The sequence below is a fragment of the Hypomesus transpacificus genome, chromosome 14 (genome assembly GCF_021917145.1).
Source record: "Hypomesus transpacificus isolate Combined female chromosome 14, fHypTra1, whole genome shotgun sequence".
Classification (NCBI taxonomy): domain Eukaryota; kingdom Metazoa; phylum Chordata; class Actinopteri; order Osmeriformes; family Osmeridae; genus Hypomesus; species Hypomesus transpacificus.
In genome coordinates, this window is record NC_061073.1 from 15,286,152 (window position 1) to 15,309,740 (window position 23,589).

The window sequence follows — 23,589 nt, forward strand, 5'->3', positions numbered from 1 at the left end:
ATAGTTTTTCCTGTTCCGGTCCAACCACACCTTTCAAAATAAAAGCTACATCTGCGTACAGAGGGCGATGCTGACACCTACTGTCAAGCTGTAGCCTAACAGAACGTTACAAAACATTTGTCACGTGGACCATTTTTGTCTACGGAGGTGGATTTGTGTTTCATGCATTTCAAGATATGTGTATTCATGCACGTGGAAATGTAGCTATTATAACCAGCCAGACATAATAAAAAACGGAACGTGAGACTGAAATCCAACACTTGCTAACTAATACGCGTCCAATACGGTAAGTGGATGTAACTGTCGTTTGTTGTCTAGACTAAGATTATTTTGTTGTATAATACCGCTAGCTAACTAGCGAGCTAATGTAAAATCAAAGTGCAGAAAAGTTTGTCAGTAGTACCTTGTGATTCACAGGTCAAATGGCAAAGGCCAAGGCAGTCGTTGATGCAGCCAAGTCAAAAAAACAGAATGGGAAAACTTCTGGGAGAACGACCTCCAAAAAGTCGCAGGATACGATGGAAGGGAGCACATCATTCAAAACATGTCTGTCTGGTCAAATGTTGCCTTAAACATCGTATGAATTGTTTAATGCATTTATAACTAATGTCTGTCCTTTTCAGGTGCCAACCAGCCTCGGATATTCACTCGAATTCATAACAGAAATGGACGCAAAAGTATCTTGCATTTTATCTATAAATGTAGTCTGGGCCAAAGTTTTCATTCACAAATGAGACAGGTGTGGGCATTTTCAAAGCAAGTGTTTTTGCATTAGATCCCCAAAACACACTGACACAGCCCAAATGCTTAGCTGTAACTTTGTTTTGTTACTCCAGTGTCTCCAGCAACCTTTTCTTCGCTCTCTTGCCACATATAAACTCCATCGCACTACATCTCTATTTAACCGCCGCATCACTTGCATAGAATGGCATCCAAACCATACCACCTCACTGGCCATTGGATCCAAAGGTGGAGACATAGTATTGTGGGACTACAATAGGGTCAACAAGATGAGCTTCATTCAAGGGGTGAGAATAATTTCCAAGTATCTATATTTGTGTATACTGGACCCAATAATAACAGTACAGTTAATATTACCTATTTGTTGCATTGCATTTGTAAATTTATTCGCAGAAAGGAGCCGGGGATTTCATCGGTGGGATCAAGTTTTGTCCGACCGACCTGGCAAAAATCTACACTGTCTCTGGAGACGGCTCACTGGCTGTGCAGAGCTTTGAGGGGCATCAGACCACCACTCTGTCCAGAACCTCAGACTGTGGTCACAGCCACCATACTCTTTGGTGAGTTTGCATGCTGAGGGAATGAATGTGGCAGTATAGCATGTAATCCAATGTTCCATGAAATTATAGACTTTTCTGATGTAGTATAAACATTGCTTGTTCCTTTTTTTTAGTATGATTTGCACATTTTACTTTCTGTTATACTCATGTATGGTTATTTTTTTCTCTCCAGTTGTTGGTACTGCTGTGTGGATGTGTCAGTGAGCAGACAGATGCTTGTGACAGGGGACAATATGGGAAATGTCCAACTGTTGGCCATAGATGGCCATAAGGTTTGGGTTTAAACTTGGATGTTTCTTCCAGCATCATTAAAAAATATATTATTCAGCTAACAATGTTCACACATCTTTCTATACTGTAACATATGCTAATAGTATATCATATTTTATTTATTTATTGTAACACAACAGCAGTTAGCTTACATTGCATATCATTCATATTTATTTTGTATTTTCTCCAACAGATCTTCAGTGAGAAGTTGCACAAGGCAAAAGTGACACATGCTGAATTGAACCTTCGGTGTGATTGGTTGTTGGCAACAGCATCTGTCGACCACACAGTCAAGCTTTGGGATCTGCGTAACATCAAAGATAAGAGCAGCTTCCTCCATAATATGCCTCATGACAAAGCTGTCAACTCAGGTAATTTTTAACTGCATCAGTTATTGTTTGTGGTTGGACGTACCTGTTCTTTTAAAACAAACAATGTGTAACTACTGTCAAAGGGCTCTGTTTGAACTATTTGGGGGGGGGGGGAAATGTGCTCCCTAATTGATGTTTTTGTTCCTGGAACACAGCCTATTTCAACCCGTTGGATTGCTCCAAGCTGCTAACCACAGACCAGTATGACCAAATCAGAGTGTATTCCTCCGCTGACTGGTCAAGCCCTCAGCATATCATTCAACACCCACACAGGCAGTTTCAACACCTCACACCTATTAAGGTGGGTGATCATTCCATAGATATATATATAAACAGTGTTTATATATGTCTATGGATAATTCTGTATTATCCCTCATGTCTACATATAACAACAGAACTAGGCATTTGATGCATTTTTCCTTGACTTGTGTCTTTACATTGTCTTTTGGTCATCAGGCCACCTGGCACCCTATGTATGACCTCATAGTGGCTGGTCGGTATCCTGATGATAATGTGTGTACTGGTGACATGAGGACCATTGATATCTATGATGCCAACTCTGCACAGCTTGTGTGTCAGCTGCATGATGCCAGTGCTCCGGGCATCATATCTGTAAGTCGTTTTGGAAGGGTCACTCATTGTTTTTGGAGGTTCGTGAAAAGACAATCACATTGAAATCTGTTTTGTCTAGGTCAATAAGTTCAATCCGATGGGAGATGTTTTAGGATCTGGAATGGGTGAGTTCTAATTGTAGAAATGAGTGAACAGAGAGCTTGATTAATACCCGTCCCATGCAGATTTTGAAATAATGTTAATGTAATAAAGTTGTGTTTGTTCAATTGCAGGAGTCAACATCCTGATGTGGACTTCTGACAACATGCTTGGCAGGGAGCAGAAAGATCCAGAGGAGCAGGCGGGAGGTGATGGAGGACGCTTCAGAGGCCAGCCCAGGACTCGTCTGCAGCGCTCCACCAGAGACAGGAGAGGAGCAGCTGAGGATGCAAAGCTGAAGAAAAAACTGGCGTCCCTGGAGTCACCAGGAGCCAAGACCAAGTCCAAACCATTGGAGAATAGCAAGACACAGAAAGGCAAAAAGAAGTGATCTAAATGGTAAACAAGATGAATAACTAGACCATGTTAAAACAGTCATGATGGGTCACTCAAGCCTCTATAACTGTTGTATGTACGTTTTTGTTTATTGCTTTTTGGTATGAAAGTACTTATTTTTCTGAAATTTTTTATGACCCATGTATGTGTCTTTTTACAATTTTATATATTTCAATAAACATCTTTATGCTTGCTTGAATGTGGTACCTATCTAGTGTCGTTTTGTATTAATCATGCTACTCTCATCTACTAATTACAAAACATATATAGTTTTCATTATTCATTTGACTAGAGAGGGATCCAAAAACTATTTTGAGTATTATCAAAGTTGTTTAACTGTCTTACAGCCCATAAATGAAAGCAAATGAATCTATGAATGATCCTGTCTGCGTAGAGCATTGACTGTAACATTAGCAAGGCGAAAAAGCACACTGCCCCAAGCTTGCTGCTTATCTTCCCTCTCCTGCTGCTTGGTCTGATGAGCTGTGTAGATCATTCCCATGACCAGGCTCTGGAAGCTGGCTGTAGAAAGTGGCTTCTTCTGACCTTCAAGTGTGTCCAGCAACTGTTCCATAGAAAGCAGGGTTTTGGGTATGTTGTCATTCACCAAGGCCAGGAATGCTCGTCCTTGTCTCATAGATGCCATCTCCTGGTCAAGCAACCTGATGTTGTTATCCTGGTCAATCTCCAATCCACCTAACAAAAGCTGCATATTCAGGGAAAGATCAGTTAATCAGTGCTTGGGTGTAGTTATATTAAATTTGCTTTGTCTTTGAATATATTTTTTTGAATGTTTTAATATGTAGTACCTCAAACATCAGGTTTGTGTCCTCAATGGTTGATCTAAATCCCTGAGAAGCAAGCCCACCATGCTGAGCAGCTGCTTCCTCTGTGAAAGATGTATTTGGACTTTGGTATTCACACATTATGGACTTGGTATTCATTTAAGAGAACAGACAGTACGGATACCAATCAACATGCATAATGAATGTAAAGTATCACATGCAAGCACTGTATTTCCACTTCGGTCTCATAGCATGGAATTCAGGTAATTCAACTTTATAACAGTATAATTTAACTTGCCTGTGAAGAGTTCATAAATCCACAGCCCCAAAAGCATATGGATGACGATTCCAAACTGCAGTTTTGTTGCCATTCTATTCTTATACTTATATCTGTGGAGAATTACTTCTATCTCGAGGTTCACCTAAACTACTGCTGAAAAAGGTCAGACAGAGTGAAAGCTGAAATACCATACCATTTTCCAACTTGGAAAAAGTATACGGGCCAGTTGGCTGATTTGTGTGTATCGGTACTCTTACTGCCAAGAGGATCCTTTTTTCTATTTGCTGCTTACCTCTTTCGACTACAATATGCAGTAGTGTACCTTAACCACTCGGTGGCAGTAGCACAAATTCAAGATTGTATATCCTCTGACTGTTAGCCAATGAAAACGTTTGTTTACTTCCGGAGAACAGTCTGACGTGACCGTCCGCATGAAAATATAGTTGAAAGGTAATTTCTTCAGTAGTTTTGTTTACAAAACTCATGTAGTTTCACATGGTCACAAACTGTCTATGCAAGAGGCGCACAAACCAGCCGCCTCAAAATAGCTTTTCTCTGCCCGATAGCAACCTTGTTGTATTGATAGGTTAGCGTTAACAGTACTGTAACATTTTAGGTAAACAGTTTCATAACCTTGTTCAACGGAATTATCTTACAGTTCTTACAACAACAAATCGATTGCACTCTTTGTGTATCACAAAGTTCTCATGATTCACATGTATTTTGCTTTCCAGACAGTTAACTAACAGATGAAATGGAGTCCAATGAAGAGGGGGGGCTCGGTGCACGTGGCTCTGAAGGAGAAGAAAACTATTTCCTGGGATACACTTTCACTGACCGCTCCCACTCCAGCCGCGTGGTGAAGAGCATTATGGACCTCTGCCTGGAGGATGGCCTGTTTGCCGATGTCACCATCAACGTTGATGGAAAGGAGTTCAACCTGCACCGCCTGGTGCTCTCAGCACAGAGCAGCTTCTTCCGATCCATGTTTACCTCTAACCTGAAAGAGTCACATAACCGCTGTATAGAACTAAAGGACGTGAGCGCAAAGGTCTTTCAGTTGCTGGTGGACTACATCTACCATGGTACCATCAAACTGATGGTTGAGGACCTGCAGGACACCTACGAGATGGCAGACATGTACCAGCTGACCGCTCTCTTTGAAGAATGCTCCCGCTTCCTGTCACGCACCGTGGAGGTCAAGAGCTGTCTCCAGGTGGGTGCCAGCGATGTTTACATGATATGGACCAGCAGAGCAAATGTTAATACCGAAGGCCATTAATGTGTACACGCCACCCGAGCTCTGAATACAAAGGACTGACAGTCGTCATGTAACGTCACCAAGTTAATTGTGTTTTGTTACTTTTCCTTCCTCTCAGGTGATGTGGCTGGCAGACAGACACAGCGATCAGGAACTGTACACAGCTGCTAAACACTGTGCTAAAATTCACCTGGTTCAGCTGCATCAGACGGACGAATTCCTCAATCTGCCCCTTGGCCTGCTACTGGATATTGTCAAAGGTAGGGCTTTTCTTGGCTGTTTGTTTAAACACAGTCATTTTATGTGTATGAATAGGAATGATTGTGCGGTGAAGTGATTATAAGCAGTGGCATCTTTTCTCAGAGTATTTTCTCAACGCTTCTTCACTGCAGATGGTGTTCTGAGCTCCCAGAATCCAACAGTGGCCATTGATTCTTGGATAAACCACAACAAGGTAGAGAGAGAGGAGTTTTCCGGTCTACTCCAGGATAACCTTAAGGTATGTTTGTGATTAGATTTGTTACGCGGTAGTTGCGACACCCGTTTGTAATGCTTCCGACTGTTCTTCCCCACACCGGATTTCAAACTCAGGTCCCGTGACATTTGAACGCTACGACATCCTTACAGAAACGCCACTTTAAACAGCAGTACGTCAACGCTACTTTCGAATGACGCAATGACACCTGTGATTCACGCACACAGTTTCTGCAGCACAAATGGGCAGGGGAAAAAAAAGTATTTTTGGGTCTCCGCAGGAAATCGGTGAGAAGGTCCACATCTACCTGATCGGGAAGGAGGAAGCTCGGACACACTCCCTGGCCGTGTCGCTCCACTGCGACGAGGACGACACCGTCAGCGTGAGTGGTCAGAACAGCTTGTGCCACCAGATCACCGCGGCCTGTAAGCACGGAGGAGACCTCTACGTGGTGGGAGGTTCCATCCCTCGCCGCATGTGGAAGTGTAACATGCACACCATGGACTGGGAGCGCTGCGCCCCTCTGCCCAGAGACCGCCTCCATCACACCATGGTGTCTGTCCTGAGCGAAGACGCCGTTTACTCCCTGGGGGGCAAGACCCTGCAGGACACCCTGTCCAACGCCGTCATCTTCTACACTGTCAAAGACAACATGTGGACAGAGACCAGCCAGCTGGACACTGCTGTGTCGGGGGCTGCCGGAGTCAACCTGGGAGGTACCATCTACCTGCTGGGGGGGGAGGAGAACGACATGGACTTCTTCACCAAGCCGTCCCGCCTCATCCAGTGCTTCGACACGGCCAGTCAGAAGTGCCGGATCAAACCCTACGTGCTCCCTTTCGCGGGCTGCATGCACGCCGCCACCCACATGGACGTGATCTTCATCGTGGCCGAGGGTGATTCCCTGGTCTGCTACAACCCCCTGCTGGATAGTTTCACCCGTCTGCGCTTCCCAGAGATGTGGAGCTGTGTGCCTTCCCTCTGGAAGGTGGCCAGCTGTAACGGCTGCATCTACGTTTTCAGGGACAAGTGTAAAAAAGGCGATGCCGCCACATTGAAGTTCAACCCTGCCACCTCTGTAGTCTCTGTTATCAGTGGCATTAAAATCCTCCTGACCAACTGGCAGTTTGTGTTGGCCTAAACTCTTTCCCCCGGACGCCGACTCACTGTTTGAAATCATTTGAGACGATGGAATTGGAAGGATTGGGGATGGACTCATTTTGACCACATTGTGAGACTTGTTGATTTGTGCCTGTAAATGTTTTATTAAGCTGTAGTTCCTTTTCCTGAACAAGTCACAGGTGGGTGGTTTGGTTTTGGATTATGCATGGGACAGTTTTAGTTTGACAACCAATCATATATTTCAACCATTGTCTACAATACACAGCATCCTTACTGTGGAAGATCCAGAAGATCCAATCTTCACCTGTGTTATTATTGCTTCACCCGTGTTTGTTCTGGTAAGTTCTCACAGCAGTGAGTTTCGGTTGTCTTACCGAAAAGCTGTGTTGTGATTGAGTGCAACTCGTGTGAAACCAGTTATTGTACATTGTCATGCTTTAGGTTGTTTTGCTGCTTTTGTATCTATACATTTCGTGCTGTACTTGTGCATGAAATAACTCAGTATTATTGTACAGTTTGAATATTTGGTGATGCTGGGTGTTATCATTCACACACGAAGGACTACCAGCAGTATCTTAGTTTAAAATTGTTTTGCGTGCTTCATTACAACTTAGTGTAAAGCCTGTCTGTATAATTTTGGATGTTGACCATGTTTAATATTAACTCCACATTAATACCAAATTAGTATTGTTCCCAGATGACGCTTCGCATAAAAACAAGGGGTTATGCAGTGACATAGACATGACCTATAACCTGGGAAAGGTGTCCCATCTTGGGAATGGCAAGGCGATAAAAAAGCACCTATTTGTATCCCAGTAGAGGTTAAAGGGGTACGAGGGGAGAGAGCGCGCCCCACTAGGGAGGCCAGTGCTGCGATCCCATTGATGTTTTTCAGGAGGCTGTGGAGGTGAAACTTAATCCCAGTAACATGTCTAACTTTGTGAACTATTCTGAGCATCAGATGCTGACGCTAAGGTGAGGGGTGGGGGTTGTGGGCGGCACATGTGTGCCAGCCCACTAGAATAGTCAGCCACTACAAGCAGTGATGGACTCGCAGATTGCCAATGTTGTGAAATAACTCTTGTTTATGGGACCTTCTCAGGGCACACCGACCCTTGTGACAGACTTAGTTCAGATTATTTTGGATTTTGTAGTATGTACAAAAAAAAAAAAAAAATCACCTTCTGAAGAGTTTTGCATTTGACTCCAGGGTTTGGTGTTTGTCTTGTGCATTTGTGTGAGGGTAGATGTGTAAGAGCTGCAGTGACCTCAGGACTTTTCAAAGGGTATAGCAGGATTCCTACAGGGACACATGGTCCAGAGTGACAAGGCCATCTGCTCTAGCGCCAGCTCCGAGAGGGGGGGGGGGGGTGGACGCAGGGGCACTGAGAATTCCTTCGCTGGGGTGTGGAGGGAGTAGATATTTTGGGATACCACTGCCAGCACTTCGAAGGGAGAGGTGTACCTTTTGGCGTTTTTCATACCAGAATTTCAAGGGAGAACTTGTAAACATCTAAATGGTGAATTGGAATCTTTGGATTGAGGGAGGTTTGTTGTCCTCAAAAGATTTCACTAAAGATATGGATGGGCAATGAAGGTCTTGGTTTGTTGGCCCTTTAATATGGTGGATCCAGTTTCCTTTCTGTCCCAGCACAACCGGAGCTGAAAGGTCTGGATCTTAGGAAGCCTCTTTGGCACGGAACTCTCAGAGGATCGTCTTTACAGGATCTTTTGAGACTTAACCTGTGCATGGCAAGGATATACACTCTTGCTCTCCCACTGAAAGCGTAAAAACACCTCAGCGGATGAATATTTTTATGAGGCACCTTGCAGCAGAGATGGGCCAGGACCAAACCAAGCAGCAGATAGAAAAGGGCCTTAAGTTGTATCAGTCCAACCACACAGACAAAGCCCTCCACGTCTGGACCAAGGTGCTGGAAAAGACCTCGGATCCTGGAGGGAAGTTTCGGGTTTTGGGATGTCTGATTACTGCCCACTCTGAGATGGGAAAGTATAAAGAGATGCTCAAGGTAAGCCTACTAACATCCTGTCTGAATACTGCCCAGTGATCTTGTACCTATACAAATTAGGTAATGACGTTTGTTCAGGGAAGCTATTATTTCTAATGGATGATGTTGGTTCTGTTGATGGGTGGGGAAAATTATTTAGAAAATGATAAACTGCTTTAATCTATGTGAAGTAAATCATGACAGAGTTGGAGACAATAGGAAAACACTTTAAGTGTGGAGGGAAGTTAACATATAAGGAATCTGATGAGGGGGTGCTAGGGCTCTCATTAATTTAATGTGTCATCAAATGTGTCAGGGACAAATATTAAGTACGTTTTTGTAGGTCTCCTGTTGCAACCATTACAGCTTTTCAACTTTGGCCAAGTAACTAGGGAATAGGACTGTGGAACATGTTTTTTTAGGGTCTTCTTGATTGAATCTTGATGACTACTGGTTGGTTAATTTGTGGCTTCCGTGGGATGCAAGACAAAGTGAGTGCCTTGCAACCAGAGCTTCAATGCAGCGCTCCTTGTTGACATAAACCTCCTTACTCACCCACAGCGTAGTGAAAACTTCATTAACAACTTACCAAGCCCCAGAAACTAGAGAACCACCATCTTCCATCCATGCGACTCAAAAACCCTGTGTCAATGGAGGGAAAAACGTGTCTATATGATGACTAAGCTAGGTTTAAATCCTCAACCTATAAATAAAGTTTTCAATTAAATACACCATTTCAATGTGTTTTAGCCACTACCAAGGCCTTGTGTTTCTGTCCTGCTCCTCCCCTTCACACTGCCTTCCCTTCTTCAGTATGCTTTGGCCCAGATTGATACAGCCAGAGAGATGGAGGACCCAGACTTCCTGACCGAGGGCTACCTCAACCTGGCACGAAGCAATGAGAAGTTATGTGATTTCCAGAAAACGGTCTCTTATTGCAAAACCTGCTTGAACATGCAGGGCACCACAGTGAGTTTACAGCTCAATGGCCAGGTGTGTCTGAGCATGGGCAATGCCTTCCTGGGCCTCAGTGTTTTCCAGAAAGCCCTGGAAAGCTATGAGAAAGCCCTTCGTTACGCACACAATAACGATGACAAGATGCTGGAGTGCAGAGTGTGTTGCAGTCTCGGAAACTTCTACGTCCAGCTCAAGGTATGGTTTCAGGAACCCAGCTTGAGATTATTAGTTCAATAAGCCTGCAGGATTTAAACTGCTTCCATGAAATTGTCTTAAACTGAAAACACACATTGCATGACAGATAACAGTCAATTGTTTTAGCTCATGGTTAGATTGAAAGAATCAAATTTAATTTAATAAATGTACTTTTTCATTGCGTTTCATTTAAAGCTGTTCTGTTTTACATGCCCACTGTATCCAGAGATTGACTGGACATGACTTAAGTCCAGGGTTGTATCTATACTATGTGTCTACAACATAGAATGACAGAGAAAGGCAGGCTTGTCGCAGACACACGAGGTACCCTTGACACTAGAGATTTGTAAGAGTAATCCTCTGGCTTCCCAGGGAGGATTGGTTTCAATGAGTTTGTGATGAGGTGGTGTTCAAAGAATGCACTCGCATGTCGAGTTCTTTCGTGAAACAAAAAATAGAAAAGCTTTCAGTCAACAAACACTCTGGTAGCTTCTTTGTTACTACAGTCTAGAATCTTCCGTTCATACAGCACAGGCAAGCTAAGTTGTTCACGTCTACACCCAAAGTAGGAATGCTCAAGCATGACAATACCCTAAAGCTGATACTAATACACCAATATTGATGCGATATACAATACATAAGGACGTTTCAGTTTTTTATATGTTTGTTACAGGAGATGAATTAGGCCTCACTAAACTATTCTCCCCATATCCTGGCAGGACTATGAGAAAGCCCTCTTTTTCCCCTGCAAAGCGGCGGAGCTGGTCAACGACTATGGCAAGGGCTGGAGCCTTAAGTACCGTGCCATGAGCCAGTACCATATGTCAGTGGCCTACAGGAAACTGGATCGCCTGCCAGATGCCATGGAATGCTGTGAGGTATTGTCTATTAGTGTCCTACAGACAAGCCCGGAACTTAGGTTTGTTAGTGTGAAAAGTATTGTAATCATCATATCAAGATGGTTCTGACACCAACCACCTTGAAGTGTATGGATCCCAGAGTGGGATATTTAGGCTGGAGATAGACCACTGTGATACTGACAGGTGCAGCTGGCAGTTGATCTGTTGTACTGGACCTTAGACCCTGACAAAAATATGCTCTGTTAGGTGGTGGTTTATGGTGTTAATGAAGAGAATGGCTTTGGTCTTAACTCTGTTCTAATTATGTACTGTTCAGAAAATAACTTGATGTCATTGCTTCGGACTGCAGGAGGACTTAGTGAGGACTTAGTATTAGCAGGGCAGAGAGGTACTTTTCAGATTTATTACTTCTGCAGAATACATTTAGCCGCACAATTCATTCATCCTGTCATACCTAGAATGCCATTGTACACATACAAAATCCTGGAGTTAAATCAGTGGCAACAATGTCACAGTATTTCCATCTGTAGCAAAAGCATACTGTATCTAGTAGACATTATCATACATCACTGCGATTGGAGACCTTGAAAATACTGAAGGGGATGAGGCAAAACATTGTCCATGCTTTTGACCAAGTTGATATTTTCATTAAACAACTACCTATGCCCACACCAGCGAGGATTTCACAGTGGTTTATGTATTTTCTTGCTCCATTTCTAAAGGTCAGTTAGAATTAGAATTTACTGAAGCCATGCAACAGCAATGTGAAAAAAAGATGAGCTTGGTGATTAGTGTCAGTGGTCTTTTAAGTGTGTGTATTTTGTGTCTATATTGTACGTTGTATGAACAACTCAACCTAATTTGTTTCCAGGAGTCCATGAAGATCGCACTGCAACATGGAGATCGTCCTCTTCAAGCACTGTGCTTACTAAACTTTGCTGACATTCACCGCTGCAGAAATGATGTTGATGTAAGGTGCCATTGCTAAGTTAGGAACGTGTATCATAAGATGTTAACTGTTCATCTTACATTGATTGTATTTTAAAGTTACAGTGAATATTCCCTTTGAAATCTTTTTCGTGTCTCCAGAAAGCACTGCCTCGCTACGAATCCTCAATGTGCATTATGACAGAGATTGGAAATCGCCTTGGACAAACACAAGTCTACTTGGGAGTAGCAAAGTGTTGGCTTCAACAGAAAGAACTAGACAGGGTAGATATTACCTTTCCAACTTTTCCTTCCCCGTTTCTTTCCCTCAAGAATGTTACAGCTGTCTTGTGAGATACATTCCTGATGAAAAATGTGTGTTTTCCTCCACCAGGCCCTCGAGTCTCTGCAGCGAACACAGGAGTTAGCTGAGGCTTTAGGAAACAAGGTTTGCGCAGATAATTCATACTTTCTTCAAATGACCCTGACACATGGGCTACACGTGCATTCAGTTATAAAACATCAAGATACATTTGTCTGAATTTTAAGTATTAACAGTGCCCCTTTATTGAGTGTCACTGTGTGGTTTCTAACTTTCAACTTTATGGTTGTTTGTTATGCTATTTAAAATGTTCTTGTATCTTAATTTGTGGTGTTGAGGTGCTATACAAATAGACTTTCCTGACTTTCCTGTGCATGGCCTTCCCCTCAGCTGTGCTCGTTGAGGGTGCACTGCCTCAGCGAGGGGATCTTCCGCAGTAAGGAACAGCAGGAGGAACTCAGGGAGCAGGTGGTGAAGTTCCTGCAGTGTGTGGAGGAGCTGGAGCTGTACTGTGGAATGTGCGGCGAGTCCATCGGGGAGAAGGACCAACAGCTGCAGGCTTTACCGTGCTCCCACATCTTCCACCTCAAGTAGGTGCTCTTGCTCTTCTCTGTACCTTGAAACTCTTTCCGTTTATGAGTATTTCTTTTTAAATCTTTTTTTTTCTTTCCAGTGTATTTGTGTATTAAAAGATGCCGACGTCTGGAGAGTGATTGTATACTTTGTAGTAGTTCTCACATATAACTGTCTGTTCTAAAAACGTCAGAGTTCAATAGAGCATTTGACGTTAGTTCATGTTTTATCTTCGAAGGTGCCTGCAGACCAATGGGACTAAGGGCTGTCCTAAATGCCGTCGGTCCTCTATGAAACCTGGGTTTGTGTGAGGGTCTAAGACATGTAGCTGCTTGGGATCTACAGGATTCTCCTGGATCCCCCTCCTCAACCCCTGGACTCCTGGTGTAAGTCAGACAGCAGGCTGCCTCTGGAGGGGCAGAACGCTGAGCAGATCGCCAGCTCTGACTCTCCCAGGACGGGGACCTCTGGTACTGTGGAGACTGCTGTCATGACTGGTTCTGTACGGACATTATGTCTGTCCTGGCCGAGATAAGGGAAAACTGCAAACTGACAAGTTAACTTCGAAACCAACTTTGAAGACCTTCGAATAACCTCATGATTATTTGACATGGTATTGTTTGAAATAACATTGCAAATATGTGGCAGAGAATTATGTTCAACGACAATTGTTCAACTTTTGTTTAAATCTCTGGCCACAACATATGGCATTCAGATATCAGTGTATAGAAATGACCAGCTGATTCAGATTTTAATATCACTGTTTAATTCTAATGATACTATATACTGTATTTAGACTTATTCTTTTTTTGTAGTTTGGTAGGAGCATATTTTCATATCCGGGTAGAAAAGATAACATTAAGGCTTTTAATTGGTTACCTCAGCTTATACTGATCAATGTTAATACTTTACAGTACCTTTATCTGTTACAATTGTCTTGATTTAAACTGTAAATTGTATTTAGGTAAAACTAACTCATCTTAAGAAAACAAATACTAGTATGTCTTTATAAAAAAACATGGTTAAGCAGCTCTTTTCCTTATTCTTAGTGATGAGGAATTGTTCAACACACATTGTGTTATTCATAGAAATTCCTGTCCAGCATTTATTTCTGGAGAAAAGTTCCCCTTGTGTTTAACAGTAACCGAAATGTGTTGTGATTGAAGTCAAAAGATTGTTAAGGGAAACCTTATGTTATTGGGAAACGATCTTACCTGACCAATCATTTGCATGAACAATACTCTGTAAAGATATTTATTTGATGAATCTACTTCTCTGGTGGTGCTCTTGTAGCTATGTGTAAATATAACTGGTACTTTAGTTAGCTTCATGAATGTTTACTGTTTTGAGGACAACAGCCGGATTGACTTAAGATGTTGAAATTTAAAGAACTTCTCGGAATGAAAGTGATACTAAAAAGAGCAATAACTCAACACTTGTTATTGCATGCTTCCTTAAGCATGTAGAGCAACTGTCAGATGATCAAAGTGAAACTGTACAAACATGATGACTGTTTATTTATTTATATCAATATTTTGTACATGTTTAAGTAAATGTTAAGGCATATTTTAACATTCATATATTGAGAAGTATGTATTTCATACTGTGAGAAGTACAAACATGTTTTCTAGGTGGTGTTAATCCTAGTTTTCAGCATGAATTTATCATTCAGCACATTGTACTTTATGGGATTTGAAATCAAACTGTAGATTTACTGTACATACAATTCTGCTTAGGGTCTTCCCCGAGTTATATCAAAATAACGACACAGTGCAACTTTATGATAAAATCCATTAAATCACAATTTGTGTACTGCATTATCACCATCACTTTATCAAGTTCTGCTAAGTATAGCTTTTACCTTTTTTCCTTTTGTTGTCTACCTTTAGTATGATTGTTGAACTCGTTTGCCAAAACTAATATGCTAGATATTGTTGGAGCCAATGTCGTGTCTGATATTCTGATATTGATATTCAGAGTAAAATATGTTAATATTTCCCTGCTTTGCCTAAAACAATTGATAAAATAATCTAGTGTAGTACATTTATAATGGTGAAAAAGCTGCCTTTCAGTGGTTTAACTACCTCGGCTTGTTAATCCATTCTTTGCCTTAGAAGAGTTGTGCTGTACAAATACAAGGTCAACCAAGTCCTGTTGGTAATGTAGACTTTCACCTTGTACACAGGTTATTATTTTTTTACATAAGTCAAAATCTTAATTTGTGGCCAGCAGCACATTGTAAAGAACACCTAAGAATTTAAATGAGCCAAATACCAATAGTTATGTAGTCAATATATAAATTGTGAAACTCATATGTACTGTAAATGCTTATTTTCTATGGATTGTTGAAATAAAAGGCTGAATTTATTTGTATTCTATTTTATCGATAAAACATGTGCGTGCTGTTTCCTTCTAAATACTACTATAGAAAAAGGTAAAGTACTTTTTTTATTACTTTCATAAGTATTTAAATCTTCAATGTTAACGATTGTATCGTCACAGCTGTGAGAAAACAAAGCTTGCAGACAGGTCCAAACGATGAGGAAAATATACTCTGACAAGAAATTGGTTATGAACCAGTTCAACTTGAATGTCAGCATGAACAAAACCCTACTTAATTATCAGTAAGAGCAAAGCCTGTGTCAAAGAAGAGAGACTACAGTGACTGGTCATACTAATGGCAGACTACCTGGAACCTTCACTTTCTGAGGAGGACCTTCTTTGTCCAGTGTGCTGTGAGGTGTTCAATGTCCCAGTTGAACTACGTTGTGGCCATTTCTCTTGCAAAGCTTGTCTACAGAAACTATGGGCACGGAAAGGATTTCGGGAATGCCCCGTGTGTCGCACTGTGTCAGTGGTAGAAAGGCCTCCTATCAACTTAGCACTAAAGATAGCCGCAGAATCTTTTCAGGAGCAAAGGACATACAAGAACACAGTGGAACTTTGCCTTCTTCACAAAGAAGAACTGAAGCTATTTTGTCACAACGATGACGAGTTAATCTGTTTGGTTTGTCGGTCATCCAGGCAGCATAAAGTTCATGAATGTTTCCCTGTGGAGGAGTCTGCTCTGGATAAAAGGGTAAGTCAAAAACGGTTCACTTTGGTGGTTAGGAAAACAAGCAGTAGGCCATATTCTGGCCAGCAGGTGTGGAAATTTAGCAACACGTTTTGATACTTGCATCCCTTCAGCAAAAGCCTCTGCCCATAGCTTGAATCAACATCATAAATCATCATCATATCATTTTTAAACTAATATTTCAGAAAGAGGTCTCTGCAAAGCTTGATTCCTTTCACAAACATCTAAAAATACTGATCAAGACTAAAGAAGATTGGGGGCATACCAAACTGTACGTTAAGGTATGTATTTTTTATTCATCAGGTATAAAAATGGCAACAATCACAACAAAAGAAAATATCTAATTCTACTTTGAATCTGCAGACTCAAGCAGACCAAACTGAGAAGCAGATCAAGGAAGAGTTTGCAAAGTTACACCAGTTTCTATGGGCGGAGGAAAAGGCTAAGCTGGTGAAGCTGAGAAAGGAGGAGGAAGTGAAGACCACACTGATTTCTGGGAAGCTGGAGAACATTGAGGAGCAGATAGCAGACCTATCAGGCATCATAGCTGATTTGGAGAAGACTAGGAGAAAAAATGACTTACTTTTTCTAAAGGTGTGTCTTTTGCTCAACATTTGATCTTTAAAATGTTTAGAAAAATACTTACAAATCTTAATTTACTTTGATTTGGTACCCGTATTCCAACTACAGGACTACAAGCAGACTAAGACCAGGTGTGTGCAGTAGAGTCCAATGAATGAAAAATTCAAAGATTTTGTAGTTCTACAATCTAAACAATATAATTAATCAATCTAATTTTGGATGATTCTTTTCACCATTTCTTAGGAGCAAATACACCTTGAGGAATCCAGAGAGCTTGAGAGATATTCTGATAGATGTAGCTGGACATATCGGATCCCTCAAGTTTCAAACTTGGAGAAAAATGAAAGATATTGTGCAGTGTTGTGAGTTCACATCTTTTACAAAATGTCCTTCCCATCGAACAGAAACAACTAAAATACCCATAAACACTAATAAATCCGTTCATTTTCACAGATCCAATCACTTTGGACCCTAACACAGCACAGTCCAATCTGAGCTTCTCTGAAGAACTCACCTGTGTGGAGTACTGCTCTAAACTAGTCCTTCCAGACAACCCAGAACGTCATACTCACCGAATTGCAGTGCTGGCCGCTAAGGGGTTTAACTCTGGTAAACATAGCTGGACTGTAGAGGTGGGGCTAAGCAGTGACTGGTACATAGGGGTGGCTCGGGAGTCCATCCAACGCAAGAGCACTGTTTTTATGAGCCCATCAGAGGGCTTCTGGGTGATAGGCTTGTGCAATGGAGACAAGTACTGGGCTCAGACCTCGACACGGACCCAGCTGTCTGTTAGGAACAGGCCTCAACGCATCCTTGTGGAGCTGGACTATGATAAAGGCAGAGTGGTGTTCTTCAACGCTGCAGACCTAACTTCAATACATACTTTCAAAGACAGGTTCACTGAGAGGATGTTCCCTTATCTGTCACCCGGCATGAGTCAGAGCGGAAAAAGTTGCATCCCAATGAGAATATGTCCGCTGACGATTTCTCGAGTACAATGGCCCAAAACTCACTGAGCCGGTTACTTACGCTCAGTATGACTGTGTTAACGCAGAGACAGTGGAACAATGAAAGATTCATTTCAATCAGCAAGAAATAATTATTTACTGTGGTTCAAGCGTGATTATTACTGTTGAACATTGAAGTGATTTAGACATTTGAATTAAAAACTCATTCCTTCTCTTTTGGTTTTGTTTTCCTCTGAGTTGCCATGTCTTTAAGTCTGGAATCCAGTTTTCTGTGCAGATAGGCCTTCTTGTTAGGATCCACTGACTTGTCCTTCTGTCCACTGCCAGCATAAAGCACGCCCTCTTTGCTTATCCTCATCCTAGCATGGGACTTGGCTTTGTCCCCACAGCCATGAACCTGAATAACACATACAACCAATCACCACCAGATATATCATGAATGAGATCAGTTGTAGGTATTTAAGATATTCCCACCTAGAAAAATCGATGTTGTTTTACCTCAGGTATGTGGTGGCTAAGACAGTACTGTCTATTACAAAACTGGCAGAGCTGTCCTAGTAAAAGAACCAAGGCTTTGCATTTGACAAAACTGCACACGCTCTCTGCCTTCACCACAGCACTGATGAGCGCATCAAAGTTGTCTTCCACAGTAGCGGCAGCTGCAATGTCAGAGGCACCTGCTTTTGTACGGCTCTTCCCTTGATGGTGAAGGAATAAAACAGTTTACAACATAGCATCAACATGGAGCACATTTAAGTGGTTCACCAAGGAACATGGTTGATTATGTATATTGTGTGTGTGTGTGTGTGTAAATTTGACAAACCTTTGGACTTTGCCTTCTTAGTGGGCTGACTTTGCATCGTACGGACAGCATCTTGCTGCTTTTTCAGTTCCATGTTCTCCTCCCTTCTCTCTCGCTCCCTTCTCATGCGTTCCAGATGGAGAGTCTTTAGGTCCAGTAGGGGTTTATTTGAAGATTCGGCTTTAGGTTCTGGATCAATCTCTTCCACTTCCTTCGCTGTGGGGTGTGGGGGCCTGTCCCCCACCTCCCCCTTTTCAGGCCCCGGTCCTGATGGTGGTGGTCTGGACACAGTGATGCATCTGTCCCTGCCCTCTCCCTGGCTCTCGTGCCTCAGCCCCAGCTCCTCAGAGATCTGGTGGACCAAGAGTCTGTCATGGGAGTTGAGCGAAGATGGGAATCGTAGTTCCGGCAGGTTTGGCTCCTTCAGAAAGCCCTCGATTTGATCCTTGATCTTGGTGTATTTGTTCTTTGTCTGTTCTTCCTCTGTGAGTGTGGAAGAACCGTCCTTGATGTGAGATCCTGAGGTGGCCTCTCCTCCCTTGCTTTTACTGACAGTTGGGTTCTTGTGTCCCATCTCTACCTTGCCCCCTGGATGACCCCCGACCTTGCCCCCTGGGTGAGCCCCGGCCTTCTGTTTAGCAGAGGAGGAGCCATTAGTATTAGCATTCGTTTTGGTCTCTTTGTGGTCACGGGTGTAGTTCTGTGGCACGATATCCTGGAGGTACTCGAAGGCTGTCCGGACCTCTCCACCTTCAGTCATGTGGTCAATCAGGGACTTGAGGAAGCCATGGTTCTGTACTGTCTGCGTATCACACACCACAGTCAGGTGACGCCTGGCCCGGGTCACAGCCACGTTGATTCTTCTGTCTTCAGCGAGAAATCCAACTTCACCTGAGATAGAATAAACACATTGAAACCAATTCATCACAGAAAGCCTTAAGCAATATGCAAATATGGCTTTAAGAAAAACGGATTACCTTTCCTGTTAGACCGCACCAATGAAAGTACAACAGCTTCTTTCTCTCTTCCCTGGAAGCCGTCCACAGACTTGATCTCTAGTTCAGGATGTTTGGCAGAGAGCTTCTGACGCAGTAAGTGTACCTGGAGAGAAACAGCAACCAAACTGTTAACCTCTTTCTCAAATCCTCTTTCTCCACATTGGTGTTTTAGTTGAGGTTAACACCACAATGACGTACCTGTAAATTGTACGGGGCGATAACAGCAATGTCTCTGGCCTTCAACCCAGCTGTGGTCAAGGCGTTTATGTGCAAGTCAACAATGTCCACCTCACCTGGGGATTCATGCTGATGAGTTTGGTAGAGGATTGACAAAGTGATACGAAAGGTCTCTGGGCTAGATTTCTACTCGGTTGAGTCATAATTGCGTAGTTTGGCGCAGGGGGGGTGGGTTGTTGTAGAAGGCAAAACGTACCCTGATTGCCTTTCGATTGCTCATCGGCCACCTCCATCTCACTCAGGCCACAGCCTGCCGTGTCAATCAGGAGAAGAGGGGTGCTGGTCTCTTCATTACTGAGAACGCCAGGAAGATCCCTGAGAAGAAGACAGATAACAACATTACTGACGTCTTATTTAACGCTAGTTAATATTATACAGTGTTTCCCACAAAATGTGATTGTATTTGTGTGTAAAACTGTGGATCTGAATTTCATAATTTGAAATTGAGCAGCTTCAATTTTGAAATTTGAATTTCTGAAACTTGAATTATGGATCCGATTTTTTTTTTTTGGAGTGAAAACAAACCTTTTATTTTTTACTGAAAAGGTTATCAAATTGTACTTACTGGATTTACATAATTGAATGTACATAATGAGCAAGTTCTTACTTTAACAAGTGTTTCTCAACTGAACAGTGGGCAGTTAGCTTCCCCTGGTACATCTCTTTTGAGGCCCACTCCATGATGGCACTGTTCATGCGGTACTGCACGGTCAGCATCCGGACAACAGAGTCCCCATACTTCTGAATCAGCCTCTCCATAAGACTGACAGACAACCCTTTGGCTGCAGCTCTATAAGAGGCAACGATAAGGAAAGCAGTTTTGATCAAAAACAGACTAAATGTATTTGAAATGTCATTGATTAAGGTAAAAGTCCCAACAGAGGAAAATGTATTGTTTACGCATGTGACTTGATGGTGGGCGGCAGTTGCTTGTAGTCTCCAGCCAGAACGCACTTCCGTGCTTTCAGCAGAGAGATCCAGCAGCTGCTCTCCAGTGCCTGGGCACACTCGTCGATCACCACCCAATCAAAGTGATCCACTGGTAGGTACTTCAGAGGCCCATCAGCAGAGGCACCTGGAAACACAGGAAGTGACTTCAGAATGACTTTGACATCACTCCTGTTCATGCGATTAGAGCTACCATGTTAAGACCCACATTCTCAGCAATGGAACACAGGAAGTGACTTCAGAATGACTTTGACATCACTCCTGTTCATGCGATTAGAGCTACCATGTTAAGACCCACATTCTCAGCAATGGAACACAGGAAGTGACTTCAGAATGACTTTGACATCACTCCTGTTCATGCGATTAGAGCTACCATGTTAAGACCCACATTCTCAGCAATGGAACACAGGAAGTGACTTCAGAATGACTTTGACATCACTCCTGTTCATGCGATTAGAGCTACCATGTTAAGACCCACATTCTCAGCAATGGCTGCGATCACGTACCTGTGTTGGTTGATAAAACAACATCGGCACGCTTGAGTATCTGAGTGATGGCTGTTGCTTCCCTGGTTCTCAGCTCTTTCTTTAGCTCCCCAACTTCTCGCTTCAGATTAAAACGTTCTCCTTTGTCACGCATCTTCTTCATTCCCATCTTCATGGTACAGTGAAGGAGAACACAGTTAGTAACAAAAGTTATTGACTACAGTGAAGAACAAGCAATTGCGAGTGTGGAATATTCAGCTATGCAAACCACATGCTGGTCCAAGCGCTAAACTTACAAAGGCTTTATCGATGTCTTTGCGGATGTCAGCTATGATGTTAGTGTTGTCGCTCTGGGCTAAGACAGCATCCAGGGAGTGTTTCTGTATGGACTCCAGCAGTCTGGCAGGATGGCCCAGTCTCAGGACCTTGGCCTTGCATTTAGCCAGGCGCTCTACCAGGTTATCCACAGCAACGTTAGAGGAAGCACAGCACAGGACCTGCAACCATACAGAATGAGAATCAACGGGCACCTAATTAAAAACAAAGTTAATCATTTAAATTTTACATTACTCATTTTAGCAGACGCTCTTATCCAGAGCGACTTACATTAAGTACAGGGACATTCCCCCCGAGGCAAGTAGGGTGAAGTGCCTTGCTCAAGGACACAACGTATTTTTTTTGTTTTGCACAGCCAGGAATCGAACTGGCAACCGAACCGACAACCTTCTGATTAGTAGCCTGATTCCCTAACTGCTCAGCCATCTGACTCCCAATGTATCAAAGCCACGGATTCCTTTTCTCCCCAGTCACAAACACAGCACTGAACGACAGGTAACGCATTTCATCAGGATACACATTTCTAGATTCAGGACAAGCTTTACAGAAAACGCCTATGAAGCTGCCCCACTATACCTTCTGTCCCTGTTTTACAGCTTGGAGGATGACTTCTAGCACTGTGGTTGTTTTCCCAGTCCCTGGTGGCCCATGAATAACAGCCACTTCCCTCTGAGACAACGCAAAGGACACCGCCTCTCGCTGAGAATCATCTAGGCCTTGGTTGAAGAAAGCTACATCACCTGCGCAAAGAAGAGACATGAACTAAACCATTGCACAAAACACTTAGAATGTTGGTTTTTCGAGAGTAACCAACGCAACTCAGGATCTAGTTTTTTTTCTCCACAAAGTTTACATTGGATCTATGGAGATAATAATAATAATAACAACATGTAGTATAACTGAAATACGAGGCATATCAGAGTATGTGGATAAGGCAGCCTTACTGGATTGTAGCTGGGAAGGTTCTGAGTAGCCAAAGAGAACACCTATCAAACTAGATGCTGGTCCACCGCCGTATCCATTGAGTGTATTTAGGGCCCTGCCAACAAAGCAGAATTTGGTCATTGTAATGTTTTCAAAACCACAGCCATATTCCATTCATTAATACGCATTCATGGTCCACTGTTTACTCACTTCTTCATGCGTTTGTAGGTGACATCATTTGCAAGCTTCAGGAGGTTATAGAGACCATCCATGTCGATGTTGAGACCATCCTGGGTATCTTCAAAAGCTACTGTAATAGATGTCTGGCTGATGCGTGTCACCACCCCAGTACCAATTTGTGAGGATGGACTGCAACCACTCGTGTCATATAAACCCACAATGTCCCCTGTATAATTAAAGTCAGTAATTTAGTCATCTAGCATTTGTTTCATAATTAACAGAATTACCACATTGATACAGTTCAATCAATATATTAACATCTTAAGAATAAAAGCATGTCTGACAACACTTTTTCAACTTTCTTACCAGGCCCAAAGCTGTTACTGGGAAGAACTGAGCTACCAACATGCTTCCTTGGCTCAAGCACCAGAAGAGACCGTCCATATAGGCCCGTTGACTGACTTCCTATGTGAAGTTTCAGCAGACACACTCCTTTGATCTGAAGATCCTTCAGAGAGACACTCTCCTGCCATAGCCTTCAGATAAAACCATGGTTTAACAAATTGTGTTTCATTAGAGAGAGAGAGAGAGAGAGAGAGAGAGAGAGAGAGAGAGAGAGAGAGAGAGAGAGAGAGGGGGGGGGGGGGGGGGGGGGTGTATTACCTTGTCTCCTCAATCTCAGCTTCTCTCTCCTCCTGCAGGAGCTCAAGGGTCTTTGTCACGAAACGTTCAACTTCCATTTCTTCCTAAAAATAATAAGACCCATCTCTGACATCTGACAATAATAGCAACTGCTGATACTGCACATCTATACCAAGTAACGCTAGCTCTACCTTGAATGGCAGGCTAAAAACTGAGATGTGTTAGCTAGCTAGACGGTTCAATGTAATGCAATATAATAATGTCTGTGTGGCCGGGGCTTAATTAATTTACGTAGAAGTAACTTGATAAAGTGCTTGGGCACAGCAGGCTAGTTAATGCTAGTGTATAGCTAGCTAGCTACTACCTACTGTGTTTGTAGCTAGTAGCTAGCATATGCTTTGACAACAACAACGCTGGTTTTGCTAGCTAATAAGCTGTAGTCTCTGAATTATATAGCTAGCTAAAAGAGTCTGATTAACAGCACATGGTTTTGCTTGTCCCATAAGCAAGAAAATATGTTACCTGAGAGATCTGTCTTCTGACAGGTAGTCTACGTGCTTATCAGCGTTGCGTACTTAAATTATTACTGTGCAGAC

At 42.7% G+C, this 23,589-nt stretch overlaps 6 protein-coding genes across 9 annotated transcripts; 4 read left to right on the forward strand and 2 right to left on the reverse strand.

The window, feature by feature from the left end:
* Positions 1-97: 97 nt before the first annotated feature.
* On the forward strand, positions 98-3,248 carry ddb2 (damage-specific DNA binding protein 2). Of its 3 annotated transcripts, XM_047033863.1 has the most exons (11): positions 98-286; positions 418-546; positions 624-739; positions 837-1,028; positions 1,135-1,301; positions 1,474-1,573; positions 1,765-1,942; positions 2,098-2,243; positions 2,399-2,554; positions 2,634-2,679; positions 2,788-3,248. In XM_047033863.1, exons 2-11 carry the CDS (start codon positions 423-425, stop codon positions 3,042-3,044), a joined length of 1,482 nt encoding a protein of 493 aa, XP_046889819.1. In that variant the 5' UTR covers positions 98-286; positions 418-422; the 3' UTR covers positions 3,045-3,248. The 3 variants fall into 3 exon arrangements, with proteins under 3 accessions (XP_046889819.1, XP_046889821.1, XP_046889822.1); XM_047033865.1 differs by having other exon boundaries at positions 99-286; positions 418-739; XM_047033866.1 differs by having other exon boundaries at positions 99-286; positions 418-739; positions 925-1,028.
* LOC124476620 (protein FAM180A) lies at positions 3,204-4,599 on the reverse strand. The gene is made up of 3 exons (XM_047033869.1): positions 4,133-4,599; positions 3,859-3,938; positions 3,204-3,755 (listed from the first exon to the last, which is right to left on the reverse strand). The coding sequence occupies exons 1-3, from the start codon at positions 4,203-4,205 to the stop codon at positions 3,420-3,422; spliced, it is 489 nt and encodes a 162-aa protein (XP_046889825.1). The 5' UTR covers positions 4,206-4,599; the 3' UTR covers positions 3,204-3,419.
* On the forward strand, positions 4,506-9,466 carry kbtbd4 (kelch repeat and BTB (POZ) domain containing 4). The gene is made up of 5 exons (XM_047033862.1): positions 4,506-4,564; positions 4,849-5,330; positions 5,494-5,635; positions 5,768-5,874; positions 6,131-9,466. Exons 2-5 carry the CDS (start codon positions 4,869-4,871, stop codon positions 6,989-6,991), a joined length of 1,572 nt encoding a protein of 523 aa, XP_046889818.1. The 5' UTR covers positions 4,506-4,564; positions 4,849-4,868; the 3' UTR covers positions 6,992-9,466.
* Positions 8,778-13,145, forward strand: rapsn (receptor-associated protein of the synapse, 43kD). The gene is made up of 8 exons (XM_047033868.1): positions 8,778-9,002; positions 9,795-10,133; positions 10,853-11,011; positions 11,865-11,963; positions 12,083-12,205; positions 12,315-12,368; positions 12,633-12,832; positions 13,054-13,145. Exons 1-8 carry the CDS (start codon positions 8,778-8,780, stop codon positions 13,124-13,126), a joined length of 1,272 nt encoding a protein of 423 aa, XP_046889824.1. The 3' UTR covers positions 13,127-13,145.
* A 2,345-nt stretch (positions 13,146-15,490) lies between these two features.
* On the forward strand, positions 15,491-17,655 carry LOC124476618 (zinc-binding protein A33-like). Its single transcript, XM_047033867.1, has 6 exons — positions 15,491-15,894; positions 16,077-16,172; positions 16,255-16,485; positions 16,582-16,604; positions 16,717-16,835; positions 16,927-17,655. Exons 1-6 carry the CDS (start codon positions 15,493-15,495, stop codon positions 17,487-17,489), a joined length of 1,434 nt encoding a protein of 477 aa, XP_046889823.1. The 5' UTR covers positions 15,491-15,492; the 3' UTR covers positions 17,490-17,655.
* Positions 17,557-23,589, reverse strand: ighmbp2 (immunoglobulin mu DNA binding protein 2). 2 transcript variants are annotated; one of them, XM_047033858.1, is made up of 16 exons: positions 23,516-23,589; positions 23,015-23,097; positions 22,718-22,887; positions 22,382-22,577; positions 22,192-22,286; positions 21,824-21,987; positions 21,208-21,408; positions 20,933-21,080; positions 20,379-20,553; positions 20,086-20,268; positions 19,675-19,793; positions 19,440-19,534; positions 19,221-19,344; positions 18,265-19,134; positions 17,940-18,139; positions 17,557-17,838 (listed from the first exon to the last, which is right to left on the reverse strand). In XM_047033858.1, exons 2-16 carry the CDS (start codon positions 23,089-23,091, stop codon positions 17,644-17,646), a joined length of 3,012 nt encoding a protein of 1,003 aa, XP_046889814.1. In that variant the 5' UTR covers positions 23,092-23,097; positions 23,516-23,589; the 3' UTR covers positions 17,557-17,643. The 2 variants fall into 2 exon arrangements, with proteins under 2 accessions (XP_046889814.1, XP_046889815.1); XM_047033859.1 differs by having other exon boundaries at positions 23,015-23,093; positions 23,516-23,584.